At 43.6% G+C, this 16,776-nt stretch overlaps 1 protein-coding gene across 1 annotated transcript; it reads right to left on the bottom strand.

The window, feature by feature from the left end:
* Positions 1-1,400: 1,400 nt before the first annotated feature.
* Positions 1,401-13,773, bottom strand: LOC112414810 (uncharacterized). Its single transcript, XM_024767475.1, is given in 5 exon segments — positions 1,401-1,471; positions 11,469-11,636; positions 11,639-11,675; positions 11,677-11,858; positions 13,764-13,773. Coding segments are annotated over 5 exon segments (468 nt in total).
* Positions 13,774-16,776: the final 3,003 nt, after the last annotated feature.

Here is a 16,776-nt window from a genome sequence, read left to right as displayed (position 1 = left end):
GAGAGAAGACTGTGCCACAATGACCCGATGCAGCCCCCCCCCAAAAAAAAGTGGTTCTAATTATTTTTATATTATGAACCATGATTATTATTGACCAGGTGAAGAAGGGTGAGCAGTGAGGGCGTGTCAGGCAGAAAGAACACCATTAGCAAAGGCTTGACAAGGCAAGGTGTGTTTAGAGACAGAAGACCCGTCTGCAGGGCTGGGAAGGTACGTTGGGTGGGATCGGGGACCTGGGAGTAGGACGGAGGATGAGGCTCCAGCAAGCTGCCCCACTCTGCTCCCTAGCTCACATTTCTGACCCCATCACCTGACCAGGAATTCTGTACAGAAACGCCAGCCACACCCCTTGTCCCCACCAGCCTCCACCTGCCAGAGTGGGAAACGTCTCTCTAGCTCCCCCACTGCTGACAGAGCCTATGCCCTTGTCACCACCTGTGTGGAAAGCACAAGTCTCCTAAATGGTCCCCCTGGGCCGCCACAGTGTTCCCTCCCGCACGAGTCCCACACAGGCCCCGGAGCCAGCTCTGCAGAATGTCGGTGTGGTCAGCTTACAGCCATTCCACCTGCCCGCTGCTTGAGCAGAGAGTGCCTGTACAAAGCACTTCACGGGCTGCCTTTCCCCTCCATGTCACCCACTCCTTCTCCAGAGTCTAGGTGACAAAACCACCTGCCTTTACCCAAACATACCACAAACTTGTTTCTGGGCCTTTGCACGTGCTAGTCCCCCTGTCCAGGATGCCCTCCCCCAATTCTTCTCCTGAAGACATTTTTTGGATCATTTTGTACCCAGTCCACTCTCCGTTCTTAGGGCCGTGTGGCTCCTGAACAACTCTTGATGCTGGAACTATTGTACCATGTGCTTCAAGGATGCCCCAGTGCCCCACTGCCAGGCTGCGAGCTATCTGCTCATCTTTACACCTCCAACACAGTGCCTGGCTCTTAACAGAGGCTCCAAAGAAATGTGTGATTTCTTTGGAGGAGTGATTGAGATTGGAAAAATAGGGCCAGAGCATGGAGAGAGGGTTAGGTTATGGGGAAACACCAAAGATTTGGAGGCCAAGAAATGGCATCCTGATGTGTTTTAGGGAGATGATCATGGGCAAGGAGAGGGCGGACTGCATGTGCCCAGGGCACTGGGACTTCCCCACCTCCAGAGAGAAGCAGGAGGAGAGCAGTGGACATCGGCTAGGAGAGTCAAACGGCCATGACTAGAGAGCAGGGTTGGTCCTCCACCACCCCTTTAGCAACGACCCACTTAGAGGGTTCGCTCCTGTACTGCAAAATGAGAGCCACACTTGCAGAGTCATCCTGTCAAACCGGAAAAGAAGCTGGAGTATCTCCATGCGCTGGGACATGGCTGCCTGGGAGGAGCAGCCGTGAGCCCTCTCCAGCTGCTCTCATTCCTCGGAAGGTCCTGCGGCTGCCTGTTCCAACAGAGAGCCTGCATCCTCAAGATGGAGGGGCTTCACTGCGGGGTGAGAGGGTAGGACAGGGCTCTCTGGGGGAGGGGCAGGAGGGTGGCGTCCAACCTTCTCCTGACCTCCAGGCCCCACACCCACAGTGTCCTTCACTCCTGCATGCACTGCTGGGACCTGAGGCCCTTCCCCATCAATGCCCTCCTTACCTTCCAAAAATCTCCCCAGCCCTTCCCGTGGCTCTCTCAGAGGAAGGAAGCCCACTCTGCTCTGTGACACCCCTCGTACCCTTTAGGGTGATTTCAGCTGCTGGTTACAAAGCTCAAATCACACTGCTTCAAACGACAGGATTTACTGGCTCCCCTAACAAAAAGTGTAGGGCAGGGAGCACTTCCAAAGGGCTTTGATCCGCAGGCCTCTACTCTGTTTTCTAGCATCTCCAGGCAGCATGTGGCAGCCCCTGCCACTCACATTTCGAGTAGAACAACTGAACGGAAAAAAACCCCTCTCTGTATTCCTGCATTGCACACCTCTGTCCCATAGCATTTGCCAGAGTTGGACCTGTGCATCCCTCTTTTGTATGTATACCTATCCTTCCCCCCTCCTGATATATTTGTCTGATTCTCAGAAGAATCCGTGACCCAAAAGAGATTACAAACCATTACCTAGCAGAAAAAAAATTAGTCCATGATAATTAATTCTAAATGTTGAGCAAACGTTCAAGTTCTGTTTGTAATTTTAAGCACCTGGTTGTGGCATAGGGTTCATTCTGACTCCCAGGGAGGCTGGAGAAATTCTCAGAGCATGGAAGAGGCAAGACAGAGGGCACTATAGCAGGAAAAAGACAGAAAAGCTAGAGCTGAACACATGACCAAGTAGATTTATTTCTCTTTGGCCTCATCTAGCTTCACATGTGACTAAAAGAGGAAAGATTGAAAGTAAATATCAAAGTTCATTTATTATTTGTGCTATATAATATACATAAGTCCATATATAAAACAGTATACCTAGTTATTTTTACCTGTTTGTTCTCAGGGCAGCTGTATGGACAGAACCATTCTCAATTCATCTTTCTTGTTATTTTTACGAAACCCTAAATTAAAAGAACTCCACCCTGGACTTCCCTGGTGGTGCAGTGGTTGAGAATCCACCTGCCAATGCAGGAGACACAGGTTCCATCCCTGGTCTGGGAAGATCCCACATGCTGCAGAGCAACTAAGCCCGTGCGCCACAACTACTGAGTCTGTGCTCTAGAGCCCGCGAGCTACAACTACTGAGCTCGTGTGCCACAACTACTGAAGCCCACCCTCCTAAAGCCCGTGCTCCACAACAAGAAAAGCCACCTCAATAAGAAGCCCATGCACCACAACAAAGAGTAGCCCCAGCTCGATGCAATTAGAGAAAGCCTACGTGCAGCAACAAAGACCCAATGCAGCCAAAAATAAATAAATTAAATTAAATTAAATTAAATTAAAAAAAGAACTCCACCTGAGAAAAAGGAACCCTCCTACACCGTTGGTGGGAATGTAAATTGGTGCAGCCACTATGGAGAACGGTATGGAGGTTCCTCAAAAAACTAAAAATAGAGTTGTGATATGATCCAGCAATCCCACTCCTAGGCACATATTCAGACAAAACTATAATTTGAAAAGATACATACACCCCTATGTTCATAGCAGCAATATTTACAATAGTTAAGACATGGAAACACCTAAACGTCCGTCAACAGATGAATGGTTAAAGATGTGGTACACATATACAATAGAATACTACTCAGCCATAGAAAAGAATGAAATAATGCCATTTGCAGCTACCTGGATGGACCTAGAGATTATCATGCTAAGCAAAGTAAGTCAGAAAGAGACAGACAAATACCATATGATATCGCTTATACGTGGAATCTACAGTATGACACAAATGAACTTATCTACAAAACAGAAACAGACTCACAGACATAGAGAACAGACTTCTGATTGCCAAGGGGGAAGGTTGGATTGGGAGTTTGGGACTAGCAGATGCAAGCTATTACATAGAGAATGGATAAACAACAAGGTCCTATTGTATAGCCCAGGAACTATATTCAATATGCTATAATAAACCGTAACAGAAAAGAAAATGAAAAAGAATAAAAATAAATAAGTAAAGAAAACAGCTCCACCTAAAATTAAAATCAGGAGGACCTAGGTATAAAATAAATAAGATACAAAGATATGTTGTATAGCAGAGAGAATATAGCCAATATTTTAAAATAATTATAAATTGTAAATAATTACTATAAATGGAGTATAATCTAAAAATTGTGAATCACTATGTTATATACCTGAAAATTATATAATATTATAAATCAACTATACCTCAGTAAAAAAGAAAACACAAGGAGACACCCCTATACAGCTATTAGAATATCTAAAAGTAAAGAGATCGACTATACCAAGTGTTATTGAGGATGTGGAGCAATTGGAATGCTCTACAATGCTGGTGGGGAAGCAAAATGAAACAACCACTTTGGAAAACAGCTTGGTAGTTCTTCTAAGAGTTAAACATATACCTACTATATGATCCAGCCATTCCACTCCGAGGTAGCTACCCAACAGAAATGAAAGCACATGCCATACAAAGACTTATACACAAATATTCATAGCAGCTTTATTTGTGATAGCTAAAAACTGGAAATAAGTCAAATGCCTATCAACAGATGAAAGGATAAACAAATTGTGGTATGTCAATACGATAGAATACTATTCTACAATGAAAAGAAAAGAACTATTGGTGCATACAACACCATGAATGAATCTCAAACCAATAATGTTGAGTGAAATGTCAGAAAAAGAGTATATACGTATGATTTCATGTATATAAAATTTTAGAAAATTCAAAATTCACTCTATAGTGACAGAAAGCACATCCATTATTGTCTAGACAGGGGAGAGGAGGCAGAATTACAAGGAGACACAAGGACACTTTGGGGGGTAATGGATACATTCATTATCTTGATAGTAGTAACAGTATCGCAAGTGTATACATATGTCAAAGTTTATTGAATATCAACTACACATCAATAAAGCCACTTAGAAAAAAGAACCCCAAATGTTCACTACACCTTTCTCCTTTTCTTCCTGGAACCTTGTGCTTAGGGCCTTATTTTAAATTCCCCCCTTTCTTCCCTGTCTCTCCTTCAATTTCATAATCTGCCTAAATTACGCAGGATTCTCCACTCCGGACTGGGGAGTAATGTCATTCTTTCATGACAGTGAGATTGATACTGGGAAAGCTTTATCCAAAGTCCAGGCTCTTATTCAACTCATCCAAAAGAATCTGGGCACGGAACACAAAACACAAAGGAATTTAAAACACACACACACACACACACACACACACACAAAGGAAGAAGCACACACACACACACCACACACAGAGGCTGAGGAACAAAGAAGCAGTTTATTGAGGCAAAAGCAAAGGACACAGTCAGAGAAGCGTGCGGTGTCCTCGAGAGTGAGGGGTGCACCACAGGGTTTTTTCCTCCCCCATCTTATTTTCAGCCCTTTGAATGGGGGGTGGTCTTTTTGATTAGGGATGGAATGCTCTTTGAGGGTGGCCTGGATTGCACCAGGTTGCATCAGCTTCTGGTCCTGTGCATTTGTCTCCTGAAGCCACCATTCGTGGGCTCCAAGAGCTATTTTCCCTTAAATTTTCCCTTTCTAGTCGAGCACCACACGTGGGAGGTCATACTGGGTCATCAGCAACCTGTGCATTTTTATTTGCACACGCTCCACTGTTTTCATGGTGAGAGTTTCTTGCTCAGATGCTACAAAGTTTCTGTTTTAGATGCTATTCCTCCAGGTGTCATGATCTCATTAAGTGCAAAACAAGGAGGTGGTTTGCCTTCTGCCTAATGCCTATACATGAGGAGGCTGTCCTTGGACCTGGCCCTGTCTTTCCTGCCTCAAGATGAAAGTGTCAGGGCTCAACTAATCAGAGTCCATTCACAGCATTAACCTACCCCATATTTCCTCTCACGGTGCCAATCAATTCCCAGAAGTTAACCCCACTGATCTGGCCCTATGCCAGAGGTCCGAGTTCTTTGCTAGTCTAGGCAGCTGTGGATCTCAGAGCTGGGATGGCTCTCCTGGAAGCAGAGTAAACAGAGAGGAGTCTTTTCTGAATGGCATGGCCAAGCTCAGAGCAACAGCCACTTACCTGTTCCAAGGGCAGAAGCTGTTACTACACCTTTTATTACTTTCCCCAGGGTAAAAAGTTTGACACCTAATGCTACATATCTTGCATCAATGACAAAATGGAAAAATGTTCATGAAAAGAAAGCTGAAAAGCAAACAAAGATGGCTTCTAAACAGAGATGGATTTATAACAGTATATTACAAGTCTTTCTAAAATACCTCTTGCTGTGTACATTACACACAGAAATAATAATCAAAGCTGTTAATTCCATCTGCTTTCTATACCAAGGAAAACTTCCTTATGTGTGGGAGTCAGGAGGCCTCAGATCAGTGGAGGGGGTTTCCCGAGGGTCTCCCAGAACACCCTCCTGGCTGGCTTTTTGCCTTCAAAGTCCCCTCCACTTTCCCACTGCTATCATAGAATGACACCCTCTGCCTCAGCTTTCTTCTCATCACCTGGCCCTTAACTCATTGCTATTTGGCTTTGGCCCCAGCCCTCCAGTGAGGCAGCTCTCGAAGGCCCCCAGCATCCTCAGTGTTGCTCTCATGACCTTTTCTTGGGGCTGATGCTGTCATCTCTCTGTAGTGCATACCCCTCCTCTCTCTCCTGCCCTTCCACAAGTCTCCTGCTACCTCTCCCACCACTCCTGCCCACTGTTCCTCGTTTTATCCCAACCTCTTAAACATGGGTAATTTCCTAAATTCTATCCTAGGTTGGCTTTTTTCCTCTCTCTCTGCACAGGCTCTCTCTGAGTATCTTTTACCCTTCCATGCTTCAAGTTTTATTTTATTCAAATGACTCCCAAATCTACATGGCTAGCCCTATGCTCTCTCTCCAAGCTTGAGATTAACAGATGGTGGCCTATAAATAAGACATATTCCTAACAAATGAAAGAAAAGATATTTTTTAAATCTGCAACTCAAAATTATGGAAGGGTCCCTTGGTGGATTAGAAACTGTGGAGATTTTCTAAAGATAAAATGCTGATGAAATGATGATGGGATTGGATTGAAGAAAGAAAACACAGTCCAAAATGTGGATGGGAGAGCACCATGCCCTGAGGAAGGAGTGCCTGGGAGCTGGACAGGACCAGGGCAGCTCAAACAGAGAACCACCAAGAGGAGCAGTGTTTAGTCTCTAGAAACCAAGCCCTGCCCACATTCACGCAAACACCCGCCAGTCAGAGGTGACTGGGACATCTCCCTCCTGGCAACACAGTGGATGTTGGCTGGAGTCAGAGAGAGAAGGCAGGGTCCCATGCACACCAGAGACTGGAGCACCCATGCCACAAGACCAACCTAGGCCATCCCCTGTTCCCAGCTACCCAACCCTCCCCTTCCCCACTCACTCACATCCCACTCCTTCCCCAAGGAAGTAGCACTAACAGATACTAGAGAGCCCAACTCGGCTCCAACGAAGACAAGCCCAGTCAACAGTCAGCAAACTCTTGGGTAAGGCCAACACCATGAAAGAAGAGGAGCAGGCAACAAAAAGGAACTTACAGCGGCAAACTGTTTTCACAGCAAGACCTAAACATAATCCAAATCCTCGGAGGAATAAGCGAGGGTCTGGCATCCAAGAAACAAGAACAGGCAGGCTGTGCTGAAAGAGAACCAATGCGAACGCTTGAAAATAAAAAATACCATAAAAGAAATAAAAAAATAAGCAGATGAGCTGATAACAAAATAATGGCAGTTTATAAGAATTACTGAGCTGGAAAACTGACCTGAGGGCTTCTTCTGGAATGCAGCACAAGAGGAAGAAAATATGAATTGATTTATTTAAGAGATGTGGAAAATAAATTCTGAAGTTCCAGTATCCCTCTAATAGGTGTTCCAGAAAAAGAAAGTAGAATAGAGAGGGAATTTTTTTAAAGAAATATTAAAACTAAAAAATAGAATAGAAAATATAATGTTGTGTTCCCACCAATCAGAACTGACAATTTATAACGTTTTACCGGGTGTGCATCGAGTAATATTTTTAGAGAACAAAACTACGGATAAAGCTAATGGTCCTTCTGACCCCCAATCCTCCTTCCCCACCTTTTTCCTTCAGGCAGTAACCACCATCATGAATTGGTGGATCTCTTTCCAGTCCATTATTTATATATATATGCGTATATATATATATATATACACACACACACATATATATATGATGTGTAAAGTTTACTTAAATAATAGTATACTGTACATAGGGTGCTACAACCCAGGATTTTCACTCAGTAGTGTACGTGTTAGCTTTCTCCACATTTATGGAGAGAAGACCAGTTAATTTCTCTGGACTGCTGTAGAATGTTTCATTGTATTCCCGACTATACCACATTTTTTATATAGTACTTTATTTAATAGATGGATTTATGCAATAGTTCCAAATTTTTACCACCATGAAACAATGTAATAATATGTACCTTATGCACTTGGGTGAAGGTGTTTCCAAGTGTATATCTAGAAGTAGAATTGCAGGGTGATAGGCTATGCACTAGATTCTGGCAAACTGCTCTTCAGTTTGTACTCCAACAAGTAGTGTATGGCTGTCCCCATTTTTCCTCAACCTCACCAATACTTAATATGTTCATACTTTTTAATTTTGCCAGTCTGATGGATGAGAAGTGATACCTCATTATAACTTTTATTTGTATGACCTTGATTTCTAGTCAGCTTGACCATCCTTTCATAGTCTACTGGCCATTTGGGATTCCTTTCCTATGAATTGTCTCTTTGCCTTTTTTCTCAATTGAGATACAGTTGACATATGACATTATACTAGCTTCAGGTTGTATAATATAATGATTCAATATACTGCAAAATGATCACCACAATAAGTCTAGTTAATGTTCATCACCACACATAGTTATATATATTTCTCTTTTGTTGGGTACTTTCAAGATCTACTCTCTCAGCAACCTTCAAATATACAATACAGTATTACTAACCATAGTTACCATGCTGTACATTACATCCCCAGGAATTATTTTTCTTACAACTGGAAGTTTATACTTTTTCACACTTCACCCATTTCACCCACCCACCCCCTCCCTAAATCCTTTTTCAGTTGCATTTATAGTGTTTTTTCATACAAAAGTTTTAAAATTTTACATAGTCAAATGTATTCATCTGATGGGAGATACTTTTTTTTAAAGAACGGGTGTTTCTTGAACCTAAAAAAACCGAGTCCTCAGAATGGAGAGAACACACAGGGTACTAAGCAGACTGAATCTAATAAATGCCCATTTGGACCCACAGTAGTGAAAGTTCAGCTGTTTGGGGTCGGGGGGGAATTGTTGTCTGTGCTACTGTTTGCAACGGGAGAAGAGAGAGGGGGAACTCTGGGTACTGGGAGAAACTGGCAAAGAACTGAGGTCTCGCACATTCACTGGTTTCAGGCTGTCCTTCGTAGCCGCTTCGCAAGTCTCCAGTTCCTTGAGACATTAAACAGAATTCTGGAGACTCATTAGGGAGCATGGATGGAAGAATTTTGTTGCTACTGTTATTTTATTTTGTTTTGTTTTGTTTAAACACAAAAACTAACAATTCAGAGTTCACAAAGCATTGTTTACACATTAGGCTGAACCATCTGAGATTGCCATTTCTGTAGAGTGAAAGAGCATTGAATGTTGGCAGTGTCCTAGAGTTCAACCTAACACATGACTTCATTTCATACTGAACTCTGTGAGATTTGCACTATTATTATCAACATTTTTTTTTAGAGATGAGCAGCCAGTAGGGCAGGGAGCTTAAGTCGGCCAACGGGGGCTTTATGGCAGAGGTGAGCCTGCCTGGCTCCAAAGCTCTTTGGGCAGGGCTTCCTCTGTCTGAGAAATGAGAAACACACTTCATGTTCCTCTCTCCCGCAGGAAGATTGTGCCTGTCACGGATGTCACCTGTCTTCTGGGGAGATTAAGCTCAAGATAATCAGTGGCAAGAAATGGCCTTTGCCCGCAGCACTTGACCTCGACCTTCAGACAGACAACATGCTTCAGGCACGACATATGAGCTGGAGGAAAGTGTGTCAGGGCGAGAGTGGACTGCAAACCAGAGACAATCTGGTGAGCAGGGGAGAAAGAATGATTGTTGTGAGCGTCCCAGCTGCTAAATGCTACGTTCAGAACCCTAAGTGACTGGTGTGCAGTTTCCTTGCACCAACAGTATTCCAGGAGAAAAACCTCCAGGGCCTGGGTGACATCCTCAGCAGGCCCGAGATTTTCTGCTCATTTTTAGAACAGGGTCTGCCGTCACTTTGGGTCGCAAACACAGTCTCAATTCAGTAATTGGAATGCTAACGCAAGGTATTCATCAAAACCCTCAACTTATTTTTACCTTAAATCCTCTCTCTTCCCCCAGCCTGGGCCTGCCCAGCTGGACCCCGCAATGGGGATGGTAGAGAGGAGTTGGCTTCTGCCATCGTTTTCCACTGGGCCTCCCCAGCCAGTTGCCATGGCTACAGCTCTGCTGCTCCATGGGCGCAGGCGGGGAAGGGGCAGAAACAGCTGGCGGTTGACTTCAGGCTTCCTCGCCAGGCAGATGTTAAATTCTGCCTCTCTCTCATGGAGTGCTTTAATGCCCTCTCCACGAGGCTACCCACTCAGCCTCTTTCTCCCGAAGTTCCCTCCAACCTGTGAACGTATCTCAAGTCCAATCTCATTTCTGGTGGTCACCTGGGGCCCCTTCCTTGGCACCAACCTTTAGCTAGTGGGGTCCCTCCACACAGTACCCAAGACATGGAGCCCTCACAGGCTCGCTGCTGTGAGGCCCACCTCTGTCTAGCAGCAATTCCCATTCTTCCTGTACCCCCCAAAAAACTCTGGGAGTGCAGGGGGTCCTAGGGTGGTGGCAGTGCAGCTAGTGAGCCCTCCTCTCACTTTCCAGATTCCCCAGGGGGGACCAGAGCCCAGGCCACCACGCCCCAGCTCTAGGGGTCACATGTTAAGCTCTTGGAATAGCGTCCCCCCAGGCAATCATCCTCAGTAGGTTTGAGTTGAGGAAGCAGGCACTCACCCTGCCCCCAAGATGGGACTCACAGCCCAGCTTTCTTCAAGGAAATCCTCCTCAGAAAATCCTTCTGCCTCCTCTGTTTCTACTTTTTCAGAGTCTCAGTGGAGCCAAGGGGTTTCAAAAGTCTTGGAACAGATGTTGGCATTTCCTTAGAAAATCTCATAAGGTGACTTGGCATCACGCTTTGGATTTTCACATCTATGATACGTATTAGTACCTCGTGGAAAATTTAGTCTTAAGGCCCTGTTACATTTATATGCATTGACTCTTTACGTTCATAGGTACAAATAACATTTTTTTCATTTTAAAGATGAGGAAAACTTGCAACTTGCCTGGCGGTCCAATGGTTGAGACTCCATGCTTCCACGGCAGGGGGCGCAGGTTCTATCCTTAGTCAGAGAAATAAGATTCCCACATGCTGCGTGGCACAACTGGAAAAAAAAACAAAAGGTAGGAAAAAAAAAGGTGAGGAAAACTCATCTCCGCGGACTTAAAGAGGTAAGGCCAAGGTCACCCAACCAGTCAGTGATGGAGCTGGGATTCCAATCAGGTCTGTCTGGGGTCATCTGGGAGGTACATGCCCACTGGCCTTGAGCCCAAGGAAAGAATCTGAAGACCCAGAGGGAAGTGCTTCCTTCATTTAACACCCAGGCTCCAAGAGGCTCTGGGCTACTATAGAGCTGATATAGGTCAGCTCCTGTGGCTTGGTCCAGCCTACACCCTCACAGGACACATTCTGGGACCTAGTTGCAGAGAGAGGGGTGGGAGGACCGGGGTGTGGGGAAGGACCGATAATTCTACTGATCTGGCAACAACCCCATCTAAATGTGACTTTCGACTCAGAGGAGGGTGACAGGAGGGCGCCAGGAGGGCTGACTCACCTAGTCCATCATCCAAGCCAAACACTGTGAGGAAAGGGCTCAGCTCAGCCAAGACTGTAACTGCAGGAGGATGGGGATTCTGTGCTGGGATCCCAGCCATGCCTTTGCCTCAGCGTTTTCTCGGTGTGTTTGGGCCTCCTTTTCTCCATGACTTCCGTGAGCTTGGGAACAAGGCATGCTGGGAGTTCAACAGGTGGTCCAGAACCATCACAGGAAGGTGCTGAGAGGTGAGAGATGGAGGAACTGACTAAGCTGGTCCTTATAGGAGGGGGAAGATACGGCACTGGCCAGATCCCAAGATGGGCTTAGTTTGGTCTCCAGTGAGGTCCAGTCTGGTGGGCGTTTCCAGCACAGCAGCTAAGAAACCATGTTCTATCCACGATGGAATGACTATTGAACACCATGGCACAGAACGCTTAATTGTACGGAGAGATATTTACAATATGTTATTAAGTGAAGACTATGTAGAACAGGATCCTATCTTTATAAAAGCAGCGTTGTTGCTTGAACAAGTGTTCCTGGAGGACAAGCCTAAAAGGTGCAGTCTGAGTTCTTGGCTCTGTTGATCACTGTGGGTCCCGAGATTACACCCCTTCAAACAAGTTTCTTATTTATCCTCAGGCTGACACAAAGGCTTGAGGTCAGTACAGGGTCCAGCCCCTTCCACTTCCTACGGTCAGAGCCACTCACCTCCCTCTCTCCTACAGCCCCTTTCAAGGATCTGCTGGCCAGTCCTCTGTACCCTCCAAATACGAAGGGAGCTGTCATACCCCCATGTCATTTCCGCAGACAACTGGGCCACTCATTGGGCACCCATCTGTTGATTGATCCCTTCAGGGATTCCAGGAAGCCCCTCCCAATCCTACCCCCAATTTCTGATGGGGGCTGCTTCCCTGAGGCCAGAATGTGTTTGGGGCACTTTCTCAATGAAGAATACATATGTGTGTGTGCGCACACACACGTTTAATCTAGGACAATCTACCTTGAAACAAAAACACAAACACACATATAAATGTTTTGTTTTTTATATGCAACAGGCTCATAATAGGTATATTGTCCTGCCTCTAGGATTGAGCTAAATTCATACATAGGTCTGAAACATTTCTCCAAGGAAACAGTCTGCAGAGATGCAAATCTGCTGCCCCACTACAAAGATGATCTTTCAATACGTTGTGCAAGACAGCCTGGCTTCTCCAGGTCACAGTGTCTCAAACCTCTGCGTGACAGAAGAGGGTCTTTGAATGACTTGTACAACTAAAGACCCATAGGGAGATTGCTCAGGACAAGGGGGTGAGGTCACACAGCTATCTCCTTACACTGAGAACTGTTTTTCTTGCAGCTCCAAAATTGCAAGGTGTAGATTCTATTGGGTTGGTTTGTTCGTATTCTTTCAATCAGAAGGAAGGACTGGCTTCCTCTGTTATGTATTTATGCCTATATATGTATGCTTAGAGAAAACTCTAGAAGGAAATACAACAAAATATTAAAAGTGGTTATGGCAAGGGCTTGGAATTGTTCTCATTTTCTTTTATTGTTTCCTGTGTTTTCCATAATAAATGTTCTTTCTCTACTTTGCCAAAGAAGTCAAAGCCATTTTCTTGAACTGCCTCAAAGTTCTGTTGCCTTCTCTCTACCCCTCCCTTATGTCTATACCCATCTCTGTGTTCACATTCGTCCTTCTCTCCTTCTCTTGAAAACCAGAGACCAAGGCAGACTTTCCTTCTGTGTCCTTACTGCCTCTCATTATGTTCTTACTATGCCTAATATGTAAGACTGATCTATTAATACATTACAGACGTGTTGTCAGTAGTCATACCCCTAATAAATAAGAGCTCAATAAAAAATAATGATGATCATTGTCTTGACTCTTGGTATCTCAGTTTACCTCATCTGTAAAATGGGGTACAGTACCTACCTCATAGGTTTGTTGTAAGGATTAAATGAATTAAATATATGTTAAGCACTTAGAAGAGCACCTGTACATAGTAGGTGCTCTGTAAGTGTTTGCTAGTCTTAGTGTTACTGGTACTAATTAGCATTGTTTATCAGTATTAGTGCATTCATCCATTTCTGCCAAAACCTTGACTCATTAGTTATCTCCCTCTCTCTCCCATATTTAAGCCTCTTTCTGTCTTAAAATTCCTTCCCTTAGTTTCTTCAGAGTCAACTATGTCCCACCCCCCAAATTCATCCCGTGATATTACTGACCTATCTCTGTCCACCCTTCAAGTCCAGGTATCTGGGAAAAGAGCGTTTGGAGATTCACTCTTCCACTTGCGCTCACATTCAGCTCACCATCGCTCATGACGCAATGCAATCTGCTTCCCCCTCACCTCTCCAGTGAAACTCCTCCAGCGAAGACCACAAGTACTCTTCCTTTGCCAAACTCAAAGGACACTATTCAGTTTTTATCTTTCTGGACCTTTCTTCCTTGTCTGACCTCACCGAACTACACTCTTTCCTGAAACTGTTTTTCTTGGCGCCCCTGGTCTCCTCCTTCTCTGGACTCGGCCTCCTTGCCTGGGTTCTTTCTCTTCCCTCAGTCCTTAAATGCTCATCCTCTCCAGGGTCCATCTGCAGCCACCCGCCTCCCCAGGGAAGCTTATCACTGCCTCACTACTCATCTCCTTCTCCTGGAATAACCAACTCTGCACTTCTAGCTCTGGTGTCTCCCCTAAGCTGTAGACCCATATATCCTAGTACACGCTGGATACTTACACCTGGAGGTCTCACATCACTGTCTGAAATTATACTCATCATCTCCTTAAACCTATGTGCCCTTCAGGGTTCCTATCTAAACAGATAAAATGTCAGGTGGTGACTCCACCACCACTATCCCCCAGTGAGAGGCTCAGGAAACCTGCTAGCCTTCCCTCTAACCATGCGTCCACCAGCACAGCTCATTTCTCTAGCTTTTCTCAAGCCTGTCTACATCTCTCCATAGTCCACGTCAGAGAGCGGCAGTGAAAGCCTCAGTCTCTCTCCATCCTCCTCCTAACCTTCCTCTTTCTGCATTCCCCTCTTTCTCTATTTACTCATTCAGTCAGTCGTCAGTCAGTCAGTCAGTCAACAAGCACGGGTTGAACATCTACACTATGCCAGGCTCTAGGAATATGGAAAGGAAAAAGACCACACCCCTGAGGGGGCTCAGGATTTAGTGGGAGAGGCCACCATCAACCCCAGTGTCACGAAATATGGACACACAGGGAGCTTAGGAGTCCTTCTGTCTGAACTGACAGTTATACAGATCTGGATTATGATGATTTTTACTACAATCTTTCAAAGAAGTAAAGACACTTACGTCTAAGTATCCAACACCCAGCTCTATGGGATTCTGATATTTATCTTTCCTCTGTGTGTTTATACTGTATACTATATATATGTAACTATATATAATATCCATGTTTTCAAATTTCATGCAAAATGTATCACACTCTATATGTCATTTCACAAAGTGATTTTTTTCTCAACATTATGTTTTTGAGATTTATCCATATTTATATATGTATATTTTCACTGCTTTGTAGTATTCCATTTATTTATTCATTCTCTCATTGGTGGATATGTAGATGATTTCCAGTTTTTACCTATTATGAGCAATGTTATAGTGGATTCTTATACATGTACTGTTTCCTAGTGCATGTGTGAGGATTTCTCTAGAAGTCAATTGCAGAGTTGAAGGACATGCACATCTGAAGTTTATCAGACGTTGCCAAATCGCTCTTCAAAGTGGTTGTACCAATTTATTTTCCCACTAGTTGCCTATGAGAGTTTCTGTTTATCTACTCTACATCTTTGTAAATACTTGGTAGTATCCCTTTTTAATTACTTTACCAGTCTGATGGGTGTGAAATGTTATCTCATGTAGTTTAAATTTTTATTTCCTTGATTATTAATGAAGTAGCCCATTCAGATTTCTTTTTCTCTTAATTGCCCTTTCATACTTTATGCATATTTTTCTATTCTATTTTTTATCTCTTTCCTATTTCATTTGTAGAATTTTTTTACAAATTGTAGATACTAATCTTTTGTCAGTTCTCTGAGTAGCAAATACCCTCCCCTAGTCTGAGTCTTATCTTCAAGTTTCTTTAAGAAGTCTTTTTTGAACAGAAGTAGTTCATTTAAAACAGATAAGACATCATTCATTCCTTTTGTGATCTATTTTTGTGTCCTGTTTAAGAAATCATTACCTGCCCAAAAGTCATCCCTCCATATTTATTCTAAAAGCTTTAAAGATTAGTTTTTTAGTTCTTTATTTTGGAGTATGGAACTAGGAGCCTAATTTGATATTCTTCCATGTGGATAACCAATTTTCCAAGCATCATTTATTTTTAAAAGTAATTTCTTTCCCCTACTGATTTGAAATATCAGCTGTTGTGTATCTTTTCCATATGTGTGTGGGTCTCTTCCTGGGCTCTCTGTTCTGCCTCACCACCCCACTCTCTAATTACTATTCCTTTACGATACCACTAAGTCTTCTTATCTTGTAGGTTAAGTCTTGCTTCCATCCCACCTCCTTGTGTTCTTTTCCAAAATTATCTAGCTCTTGCTCTTCCATGTGAATTTTAAGATCACTTAGTCAAATTCCATCAAAAAAACACTTCATTGAAATTTTGATTGAAATTTAATTAAATTTATAGATTGTTTGAGAGAAATTGGCATGAACATTGAGTCTTCTGATCCATGAACATATGTCTCTTCATTTATTTTCAGATCATTTTTGGCTTCTTCCCACAATATTTTGTCATTCTTTTCCATAAAAACTTTCCTATCTTCTGTTAGATTAATCACTGAGCACTTCACAACTTCATCTTGTCATTATGAATGAGATCTTTGTTTTTTCTATTACATTTTCTAACTGGTCATGATTGATGAGTAGGAAGACTAGTAATTTGGGGGGAATTCCCTGGCGGTCCAGTGGTTAGGACTTGGCACTTTCAATTCCTGGTTGGGGAACTAAGATTCCACAAGCCATGCGGCATGGCTGAGGGGTGGAAAAAGAAAGTCAAGACTAGTAATTTTTCTATGTTGACCTTGTGTCAAGCAATATAGCTGAATTAATTTAATACTTTAATAGTTTATCTGTAAATTCTTTTGAATTATCTATGTAGACAATTGTATTCTGCAAAAGAGAATACTTGCATTTCTTCCTTTCCAATTCTTCTACCTCTTCTTTTTTCCCTTCGGTTGTTGCATGGGCAAGGTTCTCCAATGTGAAAAAGAAATGACGATAGTAGGCATCCTTGTCTTACTCCCGAGTTTAAAAGAAATGCTTCTGAAATTGTGCTATGTGAGTATGCTTGCTGTT

This window comes from Neophocaena asiaeorientalis, unplaced genomic scaffold, assembly GCF_003031525.2.
Source record: "Neophocaena asiaeorientalis asiaeorientalis breed wild unplaced genomic scaffold, Neophocaena_asiaeorientalis_V1.1 scaffold225, whole genome shotgun sequence".
Taxonomy (NCBI): domain Eukaryota; kingdom Metazoa; phylum Chordata; class Mammalia; order Artiodactyla; family Phocoenidae; genus Neophocaena; species Neophocaena asiaeorientalis.
This window is presented reverse-complemented; position numbering and strand designations above follow the sequence as displayed.